Source organism: Zea mays, chromosome 7, assembly GCF_902167145.1.
Source record: "Zea mays cultivar B73 chromosome 7, Zm-B73-REFERENCE-NAM-5.0, whole genome shotgun sequence".
Classification (NCBI taxonomy): Eukaryota; Viridiplantae; Streptophyta; class Magnoliopsida; order Poales; family Poaceae; genus Zea; species Zea mays.
This window is the reverse complement of record NC_050102.1, coordinates 14389013-14409151: the sequence shown is the minus strand read 5'-3', so window position 1 is coordinate 14409151 and position 20139 is coordinate 14389013. Positions and strand designations below refer to the sequence as shown.

General features: G+C 47.9%; 1 protein-coding gene and 1 long non-coding RNA gene across 8 annotated transcripts; both read right to left on the bottom strand.

Annotated features, from left to right (window-relative positions):
• Nucleotides 1–539: 539 nt before the first annotated feature.
• On the bottom strand, nucleotides 540–14316 carry LOC103632074 (uncharacterized). Of its 7 annotated transcripts, none has more exons than XR_002263853.2 (5): nucleotides 14023–14308; nucleotides 13309–13385; nucleotides 12971–13075; nucleotides 12287–12392; nucleotides 540–783 (listed from the first exon to the last, which is right to left on the bottom strand). It is a non-coding gene; the product is annotated as an uncharacterized lncRNA (long non-coding RNA). The 7 variants fall into 7 exon arrangements; XR_002263854.1 differs by lacking the exon at nucleotides 540–783 and adding an exon at nucleotides 4502–5025; XR_555652.2 differs by lacking the exon at nucleotides 540–783 and adding an exon at nucleotides 11629–11694.
• A 1106-nt stretch (nucleotides 14317–15422) lies between these two features.
• LOC606430 (deoxy xylulose synthase 2) lies at nucleotides 15423–18679 on the bottom strand. Its single transcript, NM_001308497.1, has 3 exons — nucleotides 18373–18679; nucleotides 16069–18012; nucleotides 15423–15952 (listed from the first exon to the last, which is right to left on the bottom strand). Exons 1-3 carry the CDS (start codon nucleotides 18463–18465, stop codon nucleotides 15806–15808), a joined length of 2184 nt encoding a protein of 727 aa, NP_001295426.1. The 5' UTR covers nucleotides 18466–18679; the 3' UTR covers nucleotides 15423–15805.
• Between the last annotated feature and the right edge of the window lie 1460 nt (nucleotides 18680–20139).

Genomic DNA, 20139 nt, shown 5'->3' with positions numbered 1-20139 from the left:
CGAGAAAGAAGAGCCCTGCTGCTCCTGTCGTCGACGTTCCTGCTCCTCATGCAGGCGGTGGTGCAGTCTCTCCAAGTGGCTGGACTGTCCGGCCACGGGACGGCGAAGCGGACGCTCAGCAAGGCGGGAGGGTAAGAAGGGGATGACGGACTTTCGTGCAGTGTGTCTAAGACGAGCCATCTACAAAAGACACCGCAAGCAAAAGAGTGAGAACAGAATTAATATGACCAGCAAATAATGAACCATAAATAAATGAAGGATTAGAATAAAACAAAATTTTCAGCAAGGTATAATATATAGTAGAACATAGGTTTGGTCAGTATGACCAACTTTTGAAGGGGTACCAAAGTCAAGGCAGGGACAGAGGTCTATAATCCTTAGAACGACCATTCTATCCTAGGTTAGCGGTCCTACAGTCAGCACGGCTTTGATACCACTTATGTCACACCCGGTTTTAGAAGGTAAACCGAATGCGAACCATGTACGTGCCAGGATCAGTTATTCACGTACACAGCAGTTACATAACATGGACATCATCACACAGTGCTCAAATAGTATTAAAAGGGAAATAATAGTCGATTACATCATACATCTGAGACGTCCATATAGTCCTTACAATAAATCAAAGTGCGAACACGAAACGTAGATAAACGCAGCCTTCACAGGCAGCCGACTGGGGGTTGCCGCTAACCCACACCTAGAACTCGTCGTAGTCTTGGAACTCCTGGAAGTCTCCTTCCACAGCTTCATCTTCTCCTGAGCAGTGGTTGCAATGCTGACAACCTGGGGGGTTTGGTGTGTAGAGCAAGAGTGAGTACACATCAACATACTCAGCAATTATCCTGTTTGGCTGTAGTGGACTAGCTTTATGTGGGGGTAAGTCAAGCAGTTGCTTTTAGTTGGTCAGTTTATTATTTACTAGTAGAAAGCCAGGTTTTAGCATTAACCCAAGTTATTAACCCAAAGTACCCTTTCCAAACGGAAAGAATACCACTTACCATTACCATAAGCATAATCATAACCATCCTCATTGTCATCTGTAAACCAAAATGTCTCTGATCAAGTACCACTAATCACTGGAGCTCCCTTGGGCGCTCATAACCGCGAGCACGGCTGATATATCAGTTTTCAAACACTCTGCAGAGGTTGTGCACTTTACCCACAAGCCGTGATTCCCTTTCTGCCCAGAGATCATGACTCTCCATTGATCACTACCAAGGTGACCCAGCAGGGCATCACTACGTAGCCTTTACAAAGATTCCCCGGGACTGTAGTCGCCCGTTAGGTTTCCTAAATGTACCGCACTCCTCCCCAAGGGACAAATCAACCTTGGCAGAGCGAGCCGCATACACCGAGCCCCATTGACGGCACGACGGCTAAGCGAACTACACCCCGGTTCCTCTAATTATTCAGCTAAGGGCGTCCCATTCCAACCTCATGGTTACACTGTTTTCCCGGGCGGTCATCCATAGAACAGGTCCTTACGGAGAGGCACTCGAGAAACCGCTCGAGCCCCCTTGAAGACCACAAGTATAACATCATGATAAGAGAAGGGAAAACAGCGTATCATAGATAATCTCATCATGTTCATTGATTAGAGTTGAGCAATAGCATGAAGCTAAACAGTAATAATCCGACCCAAATAGGTAAACAAGGACATGGATAACAAAAGCTAGTCAATCCTTAGGTATAAATGTGTAATGCGGGAGGTGAATTAAAGAATGAATAGGACAGAGATAGGTCAAAGGACACTTGCCTCCACCAACCGACTGCTGCTCAGGGGCTTCTCCTGCGGGTTCTTCGGGTTCTCCGACCGGATCGTTCTCTATGCGAGCGCAAACATACATACATCCACATACTTAATACAAAAGAACAGTACACCATTCAATAGAATGCAATAAGTAAACAGACATTTCACGCGGGCTCGCGAGTACGGTTAAGAGAGAAAGAGGAAAAGACAGTCGAGAAACGATCATGTTACATGATTATAAATTAACCACTCGCTTAATGGAAGGAAATTTAATGTAGACACTATGTTTAGCATAAAGTAAAGTCATGTTTTCATGTCTAATCATTATAAGCAGGTGGAGATAAATAAAAAGGATGGTCGCGCGGCGAGACGCGCGACATAGCACTCTAAAACAAATTAAGAAGTTAACGACTTGTCGCGCGACCGGGCACGCAACGAGACACTTCACCTTGGTTATGAGGAGACGTTAAGCGTCGCGCGACGAAACGCACGACGGCATACGTCGACTAAACTGAGTCCAAAGTGGAACGTCGCGTGAATACCCACGCGGCGTTACACCTTAAACAACCTGAAATTAAAATGAATCGTCGCGCGACGAAGCGCACGACGCAACACACAAATAGAATCTGAAATTAGACAATCCGTCGCGCGGCGAAGCGCGCGACGCAGCACGCTAACTAACGGAGTTTGACATTAACCATCAACTAACAAAAATAATCACCACGAGCGCGGGCGAGCGGGGACACGGTCGGACGAGGCCGAGCGCGGGAACGGGCGGTCGAGCCGGGGCCGGGGCGGTTGAACCGGGGGGGGGCGGTTGAACCGGCCAGGGGCGGCTGGGCCGGCCGGGGCCGCGCCGGGGGCCGCGCACCGGCGAGCAGGGGCGGGCGGGATCGCCGCCGCGGGCCGGGGAGGGGCGGGGGGCGCCGCCGCGGGGCCGGGGAAGGGCGGGCGCCGCCGCCGCGGACGGGCAGGGGCGGGGAGCGCCGCCGCGGGCCGGGGGAGGGGTGGGCGAGCGCCGCCGCGGCCGGGGGAGGGCGGGCGCCGCCGCGCGGGGCCGGGGGAGGGCGGGGGGCGCCGCGCCACCGGCGAGCAGGGGCGGGCAGGGGCGCGCGCGAGCAGGGGAAGAAAGGGGGGGCGCGCGTGGGGAGGAAGAAGAGGAGGGAGAGAGAGAGGAGAAGGGGAGGGGAGGGGAGCTCACCTCGGGGTCCAAAATCCGGTGATCGCCGTCTCCAATTCCTAGGGCACCACAGGGAGAGAGAGGTGGAAGAGGGAGAGGAGAGGTTGTTGCGCGGGAGATCCAAATGAGAGAGAGAGGGAGAAGGGGGGCGCATGGGGGGGGGTGGGGCACCAGGGGCGCGCAGGGCCGGGCCGGATCGGGCCGGGCAGGGCTGGGCCGGGCCTCTTCGCGGATCGAAAACCCGCGACGCGCGCGGACCACTAAACGGAATTAAATCGCAAATTGAAATCCGGAACGGAACGAGACGAACACTCAACATCAGACCAAGAAATGTGCTTCGGCATGATGCAACACCCATGACACTTAGGTTTTGGTTTATACATGACACGAACACCTGTCACTATACTGGTTTGAAATTGGGAAGAATGAGCAAAACGGGGAAAGAGAAAAGAGAGTAACGCCCGAATTTGGTGAGAGAAAAGAAGAAAAAAATTCTACCCCAAATTCAGGGCGTTACACATATGTTTTATTATATGCCACCAGTTTGGTCACAGATGTGCAGAGAATAATTTTATTGGAAATTGCAAAAGATACTAGAACAGAGGAATGAGCACACAATTCCATATTCCGTAGATGAATACAACTAGTATTCCAGTGAGCATACAAACTAAGTGGACAACACTAAACTCAGTTCACAGCATCACCACTTGACTTCACATTTCAGTTGAGTTTGCACAAACATAACAGCATATAATAAAAAGTTGACACCCACGAGCAACTAGAGTTTTTGGGTACCCTCATGTCAAAGAACAGGCCAAAAACAGCAGCTCTGACTAGCAGCCCTCATGTCGAAGAAGAGTTACCATGCAAGGACAAGAGCTTCTTGATGAGCACATTGGTCTCCTCCATCTCCTTGCTGTTCTTCTCTGTTATCTTCTTGTACTCCTCCAACTCCCTTTGTGTCCTCGCCTGCTGTTCCTCAGCTTCTTCACATTTCTTCCTGAGCTGGTCGAGATCACCTTTAAGATATTTCATGGCCTCATTATATGATTTTGGCAACTCACTGTTAGGGTATCCATCGGACATCAGCTTCATCATTGCTGAAAATGCTGTATTGCTGATTCGATAACGAGACTTCATATACAACATCCTCACCATAAAAGAAAATTTTGAATGGCTAGAACCCGGATTAAGTGTCTTCTTTGAATCTCCAAGAACTCCTGCAAATCTTGGCTTTTCTCCATCAGCCTCTGCCGCTGCAAACAGTTAACCGATCATCTCAGGTACTCCATGATCATCATCGTAAACATCATCGTCCACATCCATATGTATCCCAAAGTCATGATCATATCCTTCGACATCCTCCTGTATACCCTCAACTTCTGTATCTGCCGACTCCCCATGATGAATCCACCTCGTGTATGTAGCTGACATTCCATAAATGTGTATATGAGTTTCTACTTCACTCTGAGGTCGCAGCCTTTGATTAAGACAATTCACGCACGGACAACGAATGTGTGTGTCTTCTGGGTATCTTTCACTAACAAAATTCATGAACTCTTCAACTCCTTTCACATATGCAGGTGTGAATTGTTTCCCATAAACCCATCTTCTATCCATCTATTTTGACAATAAATTAAAACTTGCATTAACTCCATAACTATGATTAAATCGAACAAAATTGAAAACCACATCAAACACATGCATATATGAAATAAAATTCAAACGCACATGGAACCTTATTGTCAAAAACACAACACATCAAACCTTGTCTTTTCTCCCCGCCCTTCCGCTGTTCTGTCCACGCCCGCCGTAGCTCTGCGCACGACGCCGCTGCTTTGCCGCGCTCGAAGCTTCTCTGCCTCGCTGTTTTCACGACGACGTCGTTCTTCCAACATAGTTGGATCAATGGATCAGGCGACAAGATCGCTCGTTCGCTGCGACGCTACCCAGTTGTCGATCAAGCAGACGACGACAGACGCCAGCGTCGTTGTGTGCCGTAACCTAAGGGCCGATCGCAGAAGCGCAGATCGCAGAAGGCAGAATCAGAACAGGCGAACAGCCATGCAGATCGCAGAATGGCGGCTGGGAAAACCTGTTAACAGAACGACAGATGGGAACACCTGTTAACAGAACGATACTTTCTTTATATACAAGAACAAGCGAGTAGTCTGGTGGTAACACCGATTCAAAGAAAGGCGCAGGTCCCTGGTTCGAAGCTCCGCGGGCGCAAGTTTTTTTTGCCAAATAAATAACTGCCGCTTCCAGTTGGTGGGTCGGGGCCGCGTCGCCAGGCGGGGGCTGTGTCCCAAAAAACTGCGGCCCATGTAGGCCAAGGATCCCACGCCGTCAAGTGGTGTGTACACGTGGGGCGTTTTTTACTAAAACTCATCTGTGACCAATTTATTTCATCATTACGTCAGCCTATCAAGGCAAATTAGCGATGACGATATCAAATCTAATCTGTGACGAACTTGTTGCGTCCAAACTTTGTGTCTATGACGTTCCTTTCATTTTTGTCTTTAATATTCAAGTCTAATCTTTGTCACTTGTAATTATTGACGAAGATGTAAATTTGGTCATAGAAATGTATCAACCTGTGACTGAAGTCACCAGCGTCACTAGAAAATCGTCACTGATGATCACATTCTTACTAGTGACTTGGACGACGAAAAGACTTCCACTGCACTCCGGTATTAGTATATTTATTTCCAAGTTCATACTTATGCTCTCATTGCCTTTTGGCTCTTATTTTGACATTTTGGTGAGGCAATGGGGTTACTTGGGCCAAAAATGATCCCGTTTTGGTGCTTAATGCCAAAGGGGGAGAAATTAAGGCCAAAGCAAATGGATCAGCAACCACTTGAGAATTTTGAAAATAGTAGAGTTAGAATTTGTGATTTGTCCAAAATACTCGTATTGCAAAAATTGGTCTCTTACGGGGAGCATTTTGATTACGGGAAAAAGGGGGAGTTTTTGGCACTTGACAAATTTCACTCTTGGAATATCTCTATTAGCACAAACAAGCGTGTTTGACTTAGAGATAGGAAAAAAAATTTGATTTGCAAAAACAAATCAAGTGGTGGCAAAGAGTGATCCAAATATGCTAAATCCTAAGTAAAAAGAATTTGGTCTTCTGTAAGTGCAATCAACCCTAATTGAGGGTTTTGGTGATTAATGACAAAACAAACTAAGATTCTAACAAGTTTGCTCCTAGTGTGTACACAGTATTTTTACAGACAGAAGAAGCACAGATCCTACGAGCATAAAAGTATAAAGCACAGCGGATTTAAAATTCCACATCAAATGGCGTGCTCCAAGTGCTATGAATCGTCGGCGGTACTAAGTTTATAATTCTTGAGTCATAAGAATCGCCGTACAATTAAGAGGGATCCGCGACGGTTAAGTAAGTTGTGAAACGAGCCAAGTTCAATTCTTTTGAAAACTCCTTGAGATCATCTTTTCCCAGATCATGAATGCTCTTGAGAAAAACAAATTTCACTTCCCACAAAGTCTCCACCTAAGTTCTCTTCAAAATTCTCAAAGTTTGGTTTCAGCCCCCAAAACCGGTTCAACCGGTCCCAAAACCGGTTCAACCGGTTTTGGTACTGTTCATCCTGCCACCTCTGCTCTGACCTGTCTGACAGTCAGAGCTGTCAGAAAAGTCGGAGCAGATATTTTTCTGAAACCGGTTGAGCCGAATTTTGACCCTACTCAGCCGGTTTTGAAACTGGTCCAGTGTCCGGCTGAGTAGACCAGTGGACCGGGATCCCCCTGGTAGAAACCGGTTCAACCGGTTTGAAAACCGGTTCAACCGGTTTTTGCCCTCTTTCTCCCAACGGCTGCCAGCTTTTGGGGGATCCTTTATATACCCCCTCACACTCTCTCTCTCATTTACTTCTGCCTCTCCCACGAATCTTTGGCTGACCAACCCTCAAACAAGAGCATTCACTTCACCTCTCACACCCGCAATCGCATCTCCTTCAATCATTTGAAGGACCCTTGGTGTGAGGTGAACTCGATCGAACTCGCTGTCAATTTCATCTCGATTCTCCCATTCTCTTGTTCTTGAGCTCGTTGCAAACTTAACCGTGTGCGGATTTGTTACTCTTGGAACCTCGTGTTCCTTGACGGTTAGAGGTTGCTTGGGAGTCTCCAAATTTGTGGACGACCCCAAGAAGTTTGTATCACCCGCTCCTTAAGCAGATTTGAGAAGAGATTGCCTTGACCTTTGTGGTCGGCTTGTGGAGGATTAGGGTTGGAAAAGACCCGGCCCTTTGTGGGTTCCTCAACGAGGAGTAGGACACCTTTGTGGTGGTTGCCGAACCTTGGGTTATATCGCGTGTTCTTGTGTGTTCTTGTTAAACATTTCATATTCGGTGGTTGGTTCATATTATTCATTCAAGTAGTTCTTGTGTAGGGCAAATCTTTAGCTATTTTCTTTACTACTTCGAATTTGTTCAATAGATTATTAAATTCAAGTTGAGTGGGTTCAAACTTGTTCAGTTGTGATTAAAATCGACTGAACCGGTTTGCACCCGTGCAACTTTAATTTAACCTATTTCGAAGTTTTTAGTGAAAATTTTCAGGTGTAGCCTATTCACCCCCCCTCTAGGCTACTTTCATCTTCATTTGCATTGATGTTGCACTTCTTTTGTTGTTTTTTTAATGTGTTGGCATAAATCACCAAAAAGAGGGAGATTGAAAGAGAAATGTGCCCTTGGGCCATTTCTATAAGAGTTTTGGTAATTACATGCCCAACACATATTAATTGAGTTCTTATGTGCCAAATGTGTGAGAAGTGCAAATTAAAGAACAAGGTATGTTTCTAGACTTAGTAAATTGTTTTTGAATACTAACGTGTTTATCTAAGTGCTAGAAACAGAGCCAAGAGAAGAAGAAGGGAGTTGGAAAAGAGTTGGCTGTGTACAGCCAAAACCAGCTCGGGCCTGGCATACCGGACTGTCCGGTGGTGCACCGAACAATGTCTGGTGGTGCAGGCTGGCCGACGGTGAACTGGCTGCTCTTGGGAAACTGCAGGCGACTTCGCTAAAAATCACCGGACTGTCCAGTGGTGCACCGGACTATCCAGTGAGCCAACGGCGCTCGCGGCCAACGATCAGCAGCGAAATCTGCGGGCGACAAGTGGCCGAGCCAACGGTCGGTTGGGCACATCGGACTGTCCGGTGTGCACTGGACAGTGTCCGGTGAACCAACGGGACCACCGGCTCAACGGTCGGATGCGCCCGATATGGTAGGAGATCGCGCACCGGACAGCTACAGGACCTGTTCGGTGGTGCACCAGACTGTCCGGTGCGCCACCCGGCAAAAGGCAAGAATAGCCTTCCATGTTGATCTCCAACGACTCCTAGCTGTCTTGGGGCTATAAAAGGGACCCCTAGGCGCATGGAGCAGTACACCAAGCATTCTCTAAGCATTCTAAGACTCCCAGACTCCGCCTCCACGCATTTGATCGACTGTGTTAGTGATTTGAGCTCTGTTTAAGTTGCGAACTCTATATACCGTGTTTCGAGCTCAAGTCTTGGCTTGTGTGCGTGTGTGTGCTGTGGATTTGGATCTTCTGTGTATTGCTCTCCCATCCTTATTCTTGTGCTTTCTCTGTGATCTATATTGTAAGGGCGAGAGGCTCCAACTTGTGGAGATTCCTCGCAAACGGGAAGACTACTCAAAAAGAAAAGACCGTGGTATTCAAGTTGATCATTGGATCACTTGAACGGGGTTGAGTGCAACCCTCGTCCATTGGGACGCCACAACATGGAAGTAGGCAAGTGTTACTTGGCCGAACCACGGGATAAAAATCGTGTGTCTCTTGTGTTGCTTTTCTCTATTACTATTTTGTTCACAAGAGATCACTTCATAGTGACTTGATTAACTCACACTAATACTTCTATAATCAAGTTTGTGGCTATTTAGTTTTTGAATTTACAGGATCACCTATTCACCCCCTCTAGGTGCTCTCACCTTTAGGTGCTCCACCAAAATGACAAAGCTAATCTCTAGATCTACCATTTTGGTGAATTTAGATTTGATGGATCTGAACTATTTGGCTAACTTTTCATGAGGTAGAACTGTTTTTAGTAAATCTCTATGATATCTTGGTCCAGGTGGATTGTGTGATTTACTGGCATAAGGTTTAATAGGATTGGTAGAATACTCATACAAATAAGGTGCACCTTCTATCGGTGTTTTGAACCAGCTCCGACAAGTAAATTTGTTTGTGTGTGTTTTAGAGTCCGAATAGTGTGCTTAGTGGGTGTGAGATTTAGGGTATGTTTGGTTTGGCTTTTGTCTTTGGCTTTTGCCCCGTAAAAGCAAAAAGCTAAACTAAAGGGTTGGATCTAGAAAGCAGTTTTTTAAAAAGTCAACTTTCTCGCAGTGTAAAACTAAAAGCACCTCTGGACCTGCTTTTAGCGGCTTTTGAAACTGTAAAAATATATGTGGAACAATTTTTAGCTTTTTTAGTGGTTTTCACTAATCAGTTTTTAGCTTTTTAGCAGTTCATAGTCCACAACAGCTTTTTCGCAGCTCATAGCCCACATCAGCTTTTTTCACAGCCACAACCCAACCAAACAGACCCTTATACTGGTTCGAGCAAAACGTCCCTATATCTAGTCTTCGGTGACTCACACTACCGACACCTTGTTGCTCAATGTTCGTAGTAGGGGTTACAAGCAGGCGAGAGAGGAAGGAGTCTCCCAAATCCCTTATGTGTGGAGTGGCCTAAGGACTACGAATCTAGTGCTCTAAATGTAGCTAAGCCTTGCACGTCATGGCGGCATGCTCCTTAGCTTCGACCTTTGTAGTCCTCTGGCAAGTGGTCGTCTGTCTGTCTGTCTTCTGTCATTGGTCTGTCTCTATGTCTGCGTATGCCTCTTCGTGTGTCTCTTGGCCGACCCTTCCCTTTTGATAGGCCAAGGTGGGAGTCGGCTACCGGTAGCTTCTTAAGGAAGGAGCTACTGTACCGTGGGTAAAACGAGGTGTTCTATCTTGGTAAAGTCATGCTTGTCGGCATGTGCCTTGGTCGGGTTCTCTGGCCGTGCTCTTTAAGACTAGTTGTGTTGGCGGCGAAGAGCTCCGACACCATCATTACCGTCTCTATGCCACGTCGACCCCTGGCCTCCATAGCCTGGGTCTCGGCGTGTCTCGTCGTGTTACGGGTCCTGTAGACGGCCAATGCACTCAGGTCTAGGTTTGATAGGCCATGAGTGGGCTGCAGGACTAGGTGTCCGTATGTCATGAGTGGGAGGAGGAACGACTCTCCCATCACGACTTGGTGCCAGGTGTAGTTAATGCGGTCGATCACTTATGGCGAGTCAGTCTTGGGTCAGATGTAGAATCCACTCGAGTGGCTTCCTTTCCGTTCGACCGACCCCCCATTCTGGCTCCGCCTCACTCGGTCCGGGCTCAGTCCCTCGAGACTATCCGAGGGTGGGTGCTTCCAGGGTGGATCTTTCCCTTGTCCTCCTGCTGACTTGTGAGCCCCATGGGCCCGAAGATCTTATCCCTGACACCTCAAAAAAAACCTTTGAGTTAAGCGTGCTTGGCTCAGAGTAATTTTAGGATAGGTGAACTAACGAAAAGTTTTCTTGGTGCGAGTGGATGAGGACAAAGTGTGAAACGGGAAGTTTTTCCGGTGCGAATGAGTGAGGATAAATTGCGTGGAAAAGACTCATGTTGGTATGTTAGGTGAGTAGGCAGGAGTAAGTACCGTCGATTCGAGAGTGGTCTGGATGTTATAGTCGAAAACAGATGAAGCTATCTCAAACAAGCCCTAAAACGTACCGAATCTAAACCTGAAAGACAAAAAATTGATAATTTTTTTGCTTGCTCGGCGTTCAGTTTACCGTGTAATAGTCTAAGGCCCTATCTATATCTGTGCAGCACACCATGAAGAAAAAAATAAACTTATATACAGTCATATAATTAATTAGTGTGTCAACACTGAACCATCTATGATGTTAGTATACTTTACTTGCTACCTTTGCGGACCTAGAGTGTTCCTCCGTTAACCTTAACTAGAAGAAGTTGCGCGCTTTGCGGCGCCCTGCCGAGCCAAAAGGGCGGGTACTTTTAAAATAATCTAAAATAATTTTGTTCAAAATCCATGTTTTGATAGCCACATATGACCGCAAAATGTTTTTTGTCTGTTAAAAGTTTCATCGTGGCTTCTTATGTCATGACTGCAATACTGACACGATTTCTCTTTCAATGATCACATCAATAACAACAACAAAAATAGAATGAGGTTAATCCTTTGTGGTTTCAAGATTGTCCAAATAAAGAACGTGTGCATAAAATTTACATTGCTCTCCATAAATTGAGAACTTGAATCTGGATTCCACTTTAATTGGGTTGTTTTTATTTTCATCAGAACTTTTAAATCTTTTTGTAGGATGGTTAAGACCAGGAGGGCGGTCTTTTCCTCTCCGGCCGAGTTTTTAAATCAATGTGTTCGATAATATCACAGATCGGATTACCAACAACCACTAAAATGATGCATCTGCATGACCGAGATCAGATATACATTCATTTAGGATCTCCTAAGAGCTAGCAACATTATGAAGAGGATAGAATTTGTGATATTGATGAGATGAAAAAATGCCACATGATAACAGCATAACAGAATAAACCAAAATCATTGAAAGTGAAAGCAATAGGTAACAAAATCAAGTTACACTGAAGGACAAAACATGAAAGGCTAGTTTATTCATTAAGTGCATAAAACAGAGGCGAAAAACTGGACCTGCAGAAAATAAATCATAGCTTAAGAATTACTTTCAGAGGAAAGAATCAAGCCATCACACAAGCATAAGAATATGTGTGGAACCGTGCACCCTGTCCCAATTCTCCTGTGTTGCCTCTATTTAACTTTGTCTCACAAAACTACTAATCCATGTACGCTGCCAATGCATAAATTTCACATAGAAGATTTAGTATTGCTATTCTTACAGACTATAATTGGTGCTACTTGCTGGACTAACCTTGCAGGTTGCTTCTATGGAGACCGTCGGCTTGATCAACACTCTAAGGGCTAGTATGGAAGCAACAAGAATGGAGGGGATTGGAAAAATGAAGCTATCATGTGAAATTGAAGCTAGGAGTATATTAAATGGATCTCTTGTTATAAAGCACACAAGATTTACATAAATGCAAATTGCGATTCTCTTTATTGTAACGACTGGGATGCTTGCATTTGTGGGAAACAATTATTTGTGGGAAAACGTCACTTTCTGATTTGGCATTGAGCTAAGGGATCTACTAATGCCAAGGCACTGCTAGAAGAAAGCAAACTGTCACAATTCAATGTTTTAGTTATGATGGAAATTGGTACTCACTTATTCGAAAACGCGTGCGACAGTCTTCTCGACAGTCTACTCCCTATAGCAAACGCGTGCGACAGTCTTCTCGATCTTCTCCGCTGCTGCACAATAATTAACAGGGCTACACAAAATACCACAAGAGAGTAGATATATAGTTAACTCTAGGCATGCTAGCAGGTATAAACTGAGAGATGAGAAAATAACATCAACCAATAACTGAAGCTTATCTATGGAAATTATAGAAATAGTCAAAGACTGAAATAAGGCGAGAGTCTAGAAGGCTTACAAAAGTACACGGTTGATACAAGTAACATTAAATGAACATAACCCATAGAAAAAATTGAGGTTCCAACTGGAATTACCAAATCATCAATAAAGAGGCTTATGGTGCGTTAAAATTCTATTTTCATGAAATCGTGCAAGTACAATCTATTTCTTTGTGATGGTAGACCAACATTTTTGGCTAAGACATAATTGTTCTGGTAAAAATATGTGTTTAGTTTAGGGTTAAAAAATATAGCAATATAGTTTGAGCATAAATTTTAAAACTAAACTAATAGAACATTAATGGTAGCTGATAATTCATAGCATGTACAATGGTACAATTTTAAAGATAAACTTTAGAAACTATGGGCATATACACTAAAAAGATCGTTTAGTTTTTACATGGACAGAACCATGTTGTTCAGAAAACCTCACCTGTTATGTCATGGATCCTATGCTGCTAGCTGTGTTCCCATCCTCAAATGTTCTCATAAACCAGCCCATCTCCTCTGCGAGAACATGGACAAGGACAGGAAATTCCTGAAACCAAAGCGAGCACAAAATGTTACCATTTGCTTGGAAGCTAGATAGCAATTGCTTTAAAAAACAATGAGCAAAACAATTCCATCAACAATCTGACTATCTGAATATGTAGTTGAATGTTTGTATAAATTTGCTTTCAGAAAGCTTTCCAAAGCAAGGCTTTCCATTAGCAATCTGGCTATCTAAATATGACTTAAAAAAGGGCTTGGTGCATAGGCATACATACTCACCAATCGGAAAGGCAAACTGGTGAGTGGTCTCCTCCAAGTTGCGACAAAAGTCACCTAGGCAGGAAGCACCCAGACAACTGGAAAAAAAACAGCTCATAAGAATTAACCAAACAACAAGGACATGTACACAGATAAGTAGAGGCTAGTGCCCTTTTAGAGGACGATATGCATGCAATGAAGCAGAGAAAAACATTTTTGCATCTCGTAGATGACAAAAACAGTTAGCTTGTGCATAACTTAAAAAATGGCTACATCCAGACCGAATCGAGTTTGATCCGGAATCTGTACCTAATGGTACCTAATCAGATTTGGGCTTGATTTATGGGACAATACATAGGTCTCACGACCTATGGATGCTACCTAAGCTCAGGAAGATAGAGGAGGTAGCGCCCATAGAGCTCGGGTACCAATACCAGTACCACCCATGTTTTACTGAATGTTATTTTAGGTAGCCCTTCAAGCATCCCGAGCTCGGGTAGCAGCCACTCAACTGGAATCGATTTGCTATGGGTGCAGGCAATAGAATACTGGAGTCAAACTCGGGACCTATGAGTGCTACCTAAGCCCTGACAACCATGTCAACATACCAAATGCTAACACAAATAATCAATGGAGTGAGAAATTAACCATGCCAATACCACCCTAACGAAGCAAATACCTAAAGAGCCGACAAATGCAGAGGCACACGAACTGAAGGGATGTAGCCGAGCAAACCTAGGCTTACGGAGCAGCCGACAAAGGCTAGGGCATGGCGGGCACCAAGACCACACCAAACGCTCCCATGATGACAGTGGGTGGCAAAACGAAAGTGAGGAGCAGCGACGAAGAAGGATTCGAGTAGTCAGTTTGGAGGCTAAGGCGAACAGGATGCAAGGAGAGGGGGAAGGAAATATTAAAGGGGAGAAAAGTACCCACTGTTATCCTACACAGTGCGCGACGCTGTTTTGGCCATGCCCGTCACTGCTGAGGCATGGGAGCGACGGAGATTGCGGGCGTGTCAAGGACGGCTATGAGTCGACTCGCTCGTCTCCCTATAGTGGCATCTAGACCGCGCGGAGGCAGGGACCACCCGGAAAGCGTCATCCGAGCCCTGGCGCGATGACGACGGTGCACAGGGGCGACGTTGGGCTGACGCCGACGTCAATCGACTTTAACAGAACTGGAAGGTACGGAGCATCAGGCCCCTTACGCAACAGCGCACGGCCGCACGGGGGCGACGCTGGGCCGATGCCAGGGTCAATCGACGGAAGCAGTCGTCAGCACAGACCCCGGATGTGGCTGGTGCAGGGCCCACTCGGCGCACGGAGGCAGTCGCCTTCGTCGCATAGCACGAGCGAGGCTACGCGACGGCAGATCTGCTCCACCGGTCCGCCGACTCCCAGTCCCACCCCATCGGCAAGGAGCAAGTAACGGACGACGCCAGTGTCATGACGGCGCAGTGTCATGACGCCGTGATGTAACTGAGACCGCATAAAGGCCCCCCAGAGGACGCGCGTCTGGCCACTGGTGCACACGCGTCGCATAACTGATGACGCCGAGACCGCCGAATGCGGGCAGGCACCCAAAAGGGGTGGAGTTTTAATAACTCCGATTATCTAGGCCTCTTCCTTTGTATGTGAGCAGTGAACTCCATTTCTTTATTCGTGAAGCGACAGTGACATTTCAAACATATAAACTTTATCCGGATTGCGGCTATGTATGTATCCATTAATTAGCGTATGGAATCTCTGTAGTACCAAACGTACTTAGTCGGAACAAGTTAATACTGATCTGCGCGCAATTGGTCGTAGCGTCAGGACAAGATCGATCTCAGACGAGCTAGAGCCAGGCACCTAGGAATATCCTGCTAGCTAGCTGCTCACCATCCGGCCCAGATGCTACCACCTCCACTCGCATGATTCCATGGGCTTCAAACGTAGCGCCAGGACAAAAACCCAGCGGGGGAGGAGATCACAACTCGCGTGAGGATGGCTCTTTCTCAGCAGACAAGCAGCTAGAACTATGCATGTATCCATCCATCTCTCTCTCAGCAGTCAGGAAGAGACAACCCGTTCATATTCTATGCTAGCTTTGTGTATGTATGTGTATGGATGGAGCACTGGCCACTGGGTACGTATATCATCACATGAATTTTGATTTGTTATTCTATATATGCTTGTAGCTAGTACCATGCGTACATGCTTGCAGCATCCTATACAAAAAGACGTTCTTTAAAATAAAAATAAAAAAAACTAGCAGAGGATCAGCTGACTTGTGGGACCGCCCGCGCAGATGTATGCTCTATGTCGTCACTGGCTAGGAGAAAGACATATCCACCTGCACTTGACAGCCTGCGTTTGGAAGCATTTGCTATCCTTGCTACTACGGTGCCAACAGGCCGGCCCAAGGCCTTGGACCCATCTCCTGTACTGTACAAACGCCTTGGTTTGGTTTGCTTTTTATTTATCTGTTGGTGGTGATGGTGAAGCTAGGTCGTCGTTATCGTCGTCGTCGTCGTTCACTTGAGCTGCATGGCCTCCAATGGCCTCCCCAGCAGGGACAGCACGGTGGCGGCGATGTGCCGCGGCGTCAGCCCTGCCTCCTCGATCTGGTCCTGCGGTGCGCCATGGTCGATGTACCGGTCCGGCAGGAACATGGATCTCAGCTGCAAATTAATTAGCCGTACATGGACATGCATGGCATGGTTAGCCGCCAGCCAACGCCCAACGATAATAATTTTCAGTGACGTTGACTAGCTAGGACTAGGAGTAGCGTGCTTACTTTGAGGGGCCCGTCCAGGAGGCCGGTCAGGCTGAGGTAGTGGGCGACGTGGGAGCCGAACCCGCCGATGGATCCCTCCTCGGCGGTGATCAGCACCTCGTGCTCGGCGGCGAGCTCCCGGATCAGCGCCGTGTCCAGCGGCTTGCAGAACCGGGCGTCGGCCACCGTCACGTACACGTCGTGCTCCTTCAGCGCCTCCGCGGCCTTGAGGCACGCCTGCACCATGGCGCCGTACCCAAGGAGCGCCACCCGCGTGCCGCCGCCCACCAGCACCCTGCCCCTGCCCACCTCCAGCGCCACGCCCTTGTTCCCCGGCGGGAGCGCCGCGCCGACGCCGTTGCCGCGCGGGAACCTGAAGCAGCTGGGCCGGTCGTCGATGGCGGCCGCCGTCGCCACCATGTGCATCAGCTCCGCCTCGTCCGCGGGCGCCATCACCACCATGTTGGGCAGGCACGCCATGTACGCCACGTCGAAGGCGCCGCAGTGCGTGGGCCCGTCGGCGCCCACCAGCCCCGCCCGGTCCAGCGCGAACCGCACGGGCAGCCGCTGCAGGTCCACGTCGTGCACCACCTGGTCGTACCCGCGCTGCAGGAACGACGAGTAGATGGCGCAGAACGGCTTCAGCCCCTCCGCGGCCAGCCCCGCCGCGAACGTCACCGCGTGCTGCTCCGCGATGCCCACGTCGAAGCACCGCTCCGGGAACCGCTTCTGGAAGTAGTTCAGCCCCGTGCCGCCGCCCATGGCCGCGTGGATGGCCACCACCTTCTCGTCGCTCTCCGCCTCCCGGATCAGGGACTCCGCGAAGTACTGCGTGTACGACAGCGTCGGGGACTTGGACTTGAGCTGCCTCCCCGTAGCCGGCTCGAACTTCACCACGCCGTGCATCCGGTCCGCCGCCGCCTCCGCCGGCGGGTACCCCTTCCCTTTCTCCGTCACGATGTGGATCAGCACGGGCCCCGGCGCCGGCATCGACTTCACCTTCTCGAAGATGGTCACCAGGTCCTCCACGCAGTGCCCGTCCACGGGGCCGATGTAGTAGAGCCCGAGCTCCTCGAACAGCGACGACCCGGAGGCGCTGATCATGCCGCGCGCGTACTCGTCCACCTTGGCGGCCACCTCGTGCGTCGGCCCGCCGATCTGCTTCGTCACGGACTTGGCCGCCTCGCGGAGGCGCCGGAACTTGGTGCTGGACTGGAGCTTAGTCAGCGCCCGGCTCAGCGCGCCCACGGGCTTGGACGGCCCGTCCAGCGTGGCCGTCGGGAGCGACACCTGCTTGTTGTCGTTCAGCACCACGATCATGTTGGCGTCCAGGTAGCCCGAGTTGTTCATGGCCTCGTAGGCCTGGCCGGCCGTCATGGCGCCGTCGCCGATGACGGAGATCACGTGGTTCTTGCGCCCCAGGAGGTCCCGCGCCACGGCCATGCCCAGCGCCGCCGAGATGCTGGTGGAGCTGTGGCCGACCCCGAACGCGTCGTGCGCGCTCTCGTCGCGCTTGGGGAACCCCGCCAGCCCGGAGGTCTGGCGGATGGTGTGCATCCGCGACCGCCGCCCCGTCAGGATCTTGTGCGGGTACGCCTGGTGGCCCACGTCCCAGATGATCTTGTCCTCCGGGGTGTCGAACACGTGGTGCAGCGCCACCGACAGCTCCACAACGCCCAGGCTGGAGCTCAGGTGCCCGCCGGTCTTGGACACGGTGTGCACGACCTCCGCGCGGAGCTCCGCCGCCAGCTGCTCCAGCTCCAAGATCGACAGGTTCTTCATGTGGAGCGGGTAGTTCACGGTGTCCAGCAGCGGCGTCGGCGGCTTCTCGCCGGAGAAGTCGATCTTCCACGGTCCCGACGACGTGGCCGCCGCCGCCGGCTCCTTGGAAACCATCATCTTCCCACCATCGGCTCCGATGCTGCTACTGCTGCTGCCGCCGGCTACCTGAGCGCGCACCTGGAACTGCAGACACACGAGTCCAAAACCATGCCCCGTACATGCATGAGCACCGGCACCACATGATGCAGCAATGCAAAAAGGTTCGATTTTTAGGAAAAAAATTTGTTGCAGCCCGGCTGCAAACCAGGCTGTTTGCAGCCCCTCACAAAAAGGTGGATAGGCCCCACCTGCAGGTCCACCAGATAACGTTTTAGTTGTATTATTTATCTGCGGGTGGGACCTATCCTCCTTTTTGTGAGGGGCTGCAAACAGCCTGGTTTGCAGCCGGACTGCAACAAATTTTTTTCCGATTTTTAAGCGCAAGAAACAAACGGAGGAGCAACGTTCCCCAAGGCCGCGTCACGGGCCTGTAAGTGGCCGTACCTGACGCCGGCAGGAAGCGTTGGCGGTGGCCGGGACCGCACGGAACGCGGAAGGCGACGACGACGATGCCTGGAGCGCCATTATTGGAGACATGCGCGCAGCGAGTTCCTCTAGTTTAGCTAGCGTGCAAGATGCCGCTTGGTACAGCTAAGCTGTGTATTAATATGAACTGCGTGCTCCAGTAGCTGGAACTGAAGCTCGAGTAAGTAGCTCGACGGCGATGCCGCGCGCGCGCTGGGGCGAGGAGAGATGGAGGAGAGGAGGAGGATGAAGGCAAGGCGGGGCGTGAAGGAGAAGTGGAGGCGGAGGCGGGTTTATATAGGCACGACGCGCTAGAACGAAGTGGATCAAGAGAAAAGAGAAGTACACGTGGTGGGAACGAGAAGGGAAGGCGAGAAAATGAGGAGAGCTCAGTTTGGGGACGCTGCGATGCTTCTCGCGCGATTAATCGCCAATTGCGTCCAAGCATCGTAGGAGGGCCCTCCCTGTACAAAACATTAATACCCACTCGGTTCGAAATATATTTCTTTCTAAACTACTTTTTTTTCTGTCTATATTCATTTAGATAATAATAAACATTTAGATAATAATAAACATAGATATACATATAACACATACATATAAAATATGTTCATAGGTTAATTAATAAATATATATTTAATCTAAAATCAATTATATTTTAGAAGGGAGAGATTAGTATGTATACGTGTACATATAATATAACAACGAATAAATGTTATATCGGATACATAATATTTATTTAAAAATCATTTTTCTTTTAGTGTTTCTAAAATAATATTTTAATGATGTTTTTATTCAATCTTCTCGAATATTTTATTGTCACCTAGTTAGTTACCCGCATTCCTACTATTTCTATATATCATATAGGTAGACTTTGCTTACATGAGATATTTATTCAAACAAGATTATATTTTTATATTTACAATATCTCTCCTTAAACCTTAGTATATCACAAACAGCCACACGTTGCAATGGTGGAAGATCGGTGCTTCCTTCTGGGGGTGTTGGAGTTTAAATCCCCCTTGCCCCTCATTTTTTACGGTTGCATTAAGAAAATAATTATATTGTGTTAGAAAAATTAGAATGTAAATAGGGCACATTTTCTTGTAGGAAAAAAATCTTAGAGGAAACTCAACTCCACGCATAGGTCACTTGTATCAATTCAGATGTCCATCTAATCATGGTGCTTTAGAAAATTTAGAATGTAAATAGGGCACATTTTCTTGTAGAAAAATTCTTGGAGGAAACACAATTCCAAGAATAGGTCACTTGTATCAAATCAGATTGTTTGTCTCTTTTAAGTGCTACATTTTAAGTGCTACCGTAAGATGGTGACAACAAGATCTAAAGTTTTTTTATCGAATGACTCCAATGCACCAGAGGTAAAAAAGGAAATCAAATATTTTTTTCGATAATCTTAATATTGTTTACATCTTCTTATAAGCAAAGAAATAGATTGATTAACAAGAAGAATAGATCGATTTCAATGTTCTCACGATTCTAGGCCACATTAGCCATTTTTTTATAAAAAATAATATTTATATTTGTAATATATATGAATTGCTATAAATTTTGAGGATCTAGGATTTTGGAGCCTTGGGCGGCCCATGGGACGTCCCTACTAAGCAGCACTACAAATGGTCACTATCGAATTAATGGGCTTTAGATCTTAGTTCAGGCTATCTCCAACGGATCATACGAAAGGCCTGTAAATTATGAAGATAGGGTGAAACATTGGGATCTAAA

Bases quoted from the DNA above. Each gene is read 5' to 3' on its own strand.
- LOC606430 (NM_001308497.1), bottom strand. From the start codon at position 18,465: ATGTCTCCAATAATGGCGCTCCAGGCATCGTCGTCGTCGCCTTCCGCG. The intron at 18,013-18,372 runs GTACGGCCACTT...GTGTGTCTGCAG, and splicing joins ACGCTTCCTGCCGGCGTCAG to TTCCAGGTGCGCGCTCAGGT. The intron at 15,953-16,068 runs GTAAGCACGCTA...ATTAATTTGCAG, and splicing joins TCCTGGACGGGCCCCTCAAA to CTGAGATCCATGTTCCTGCC.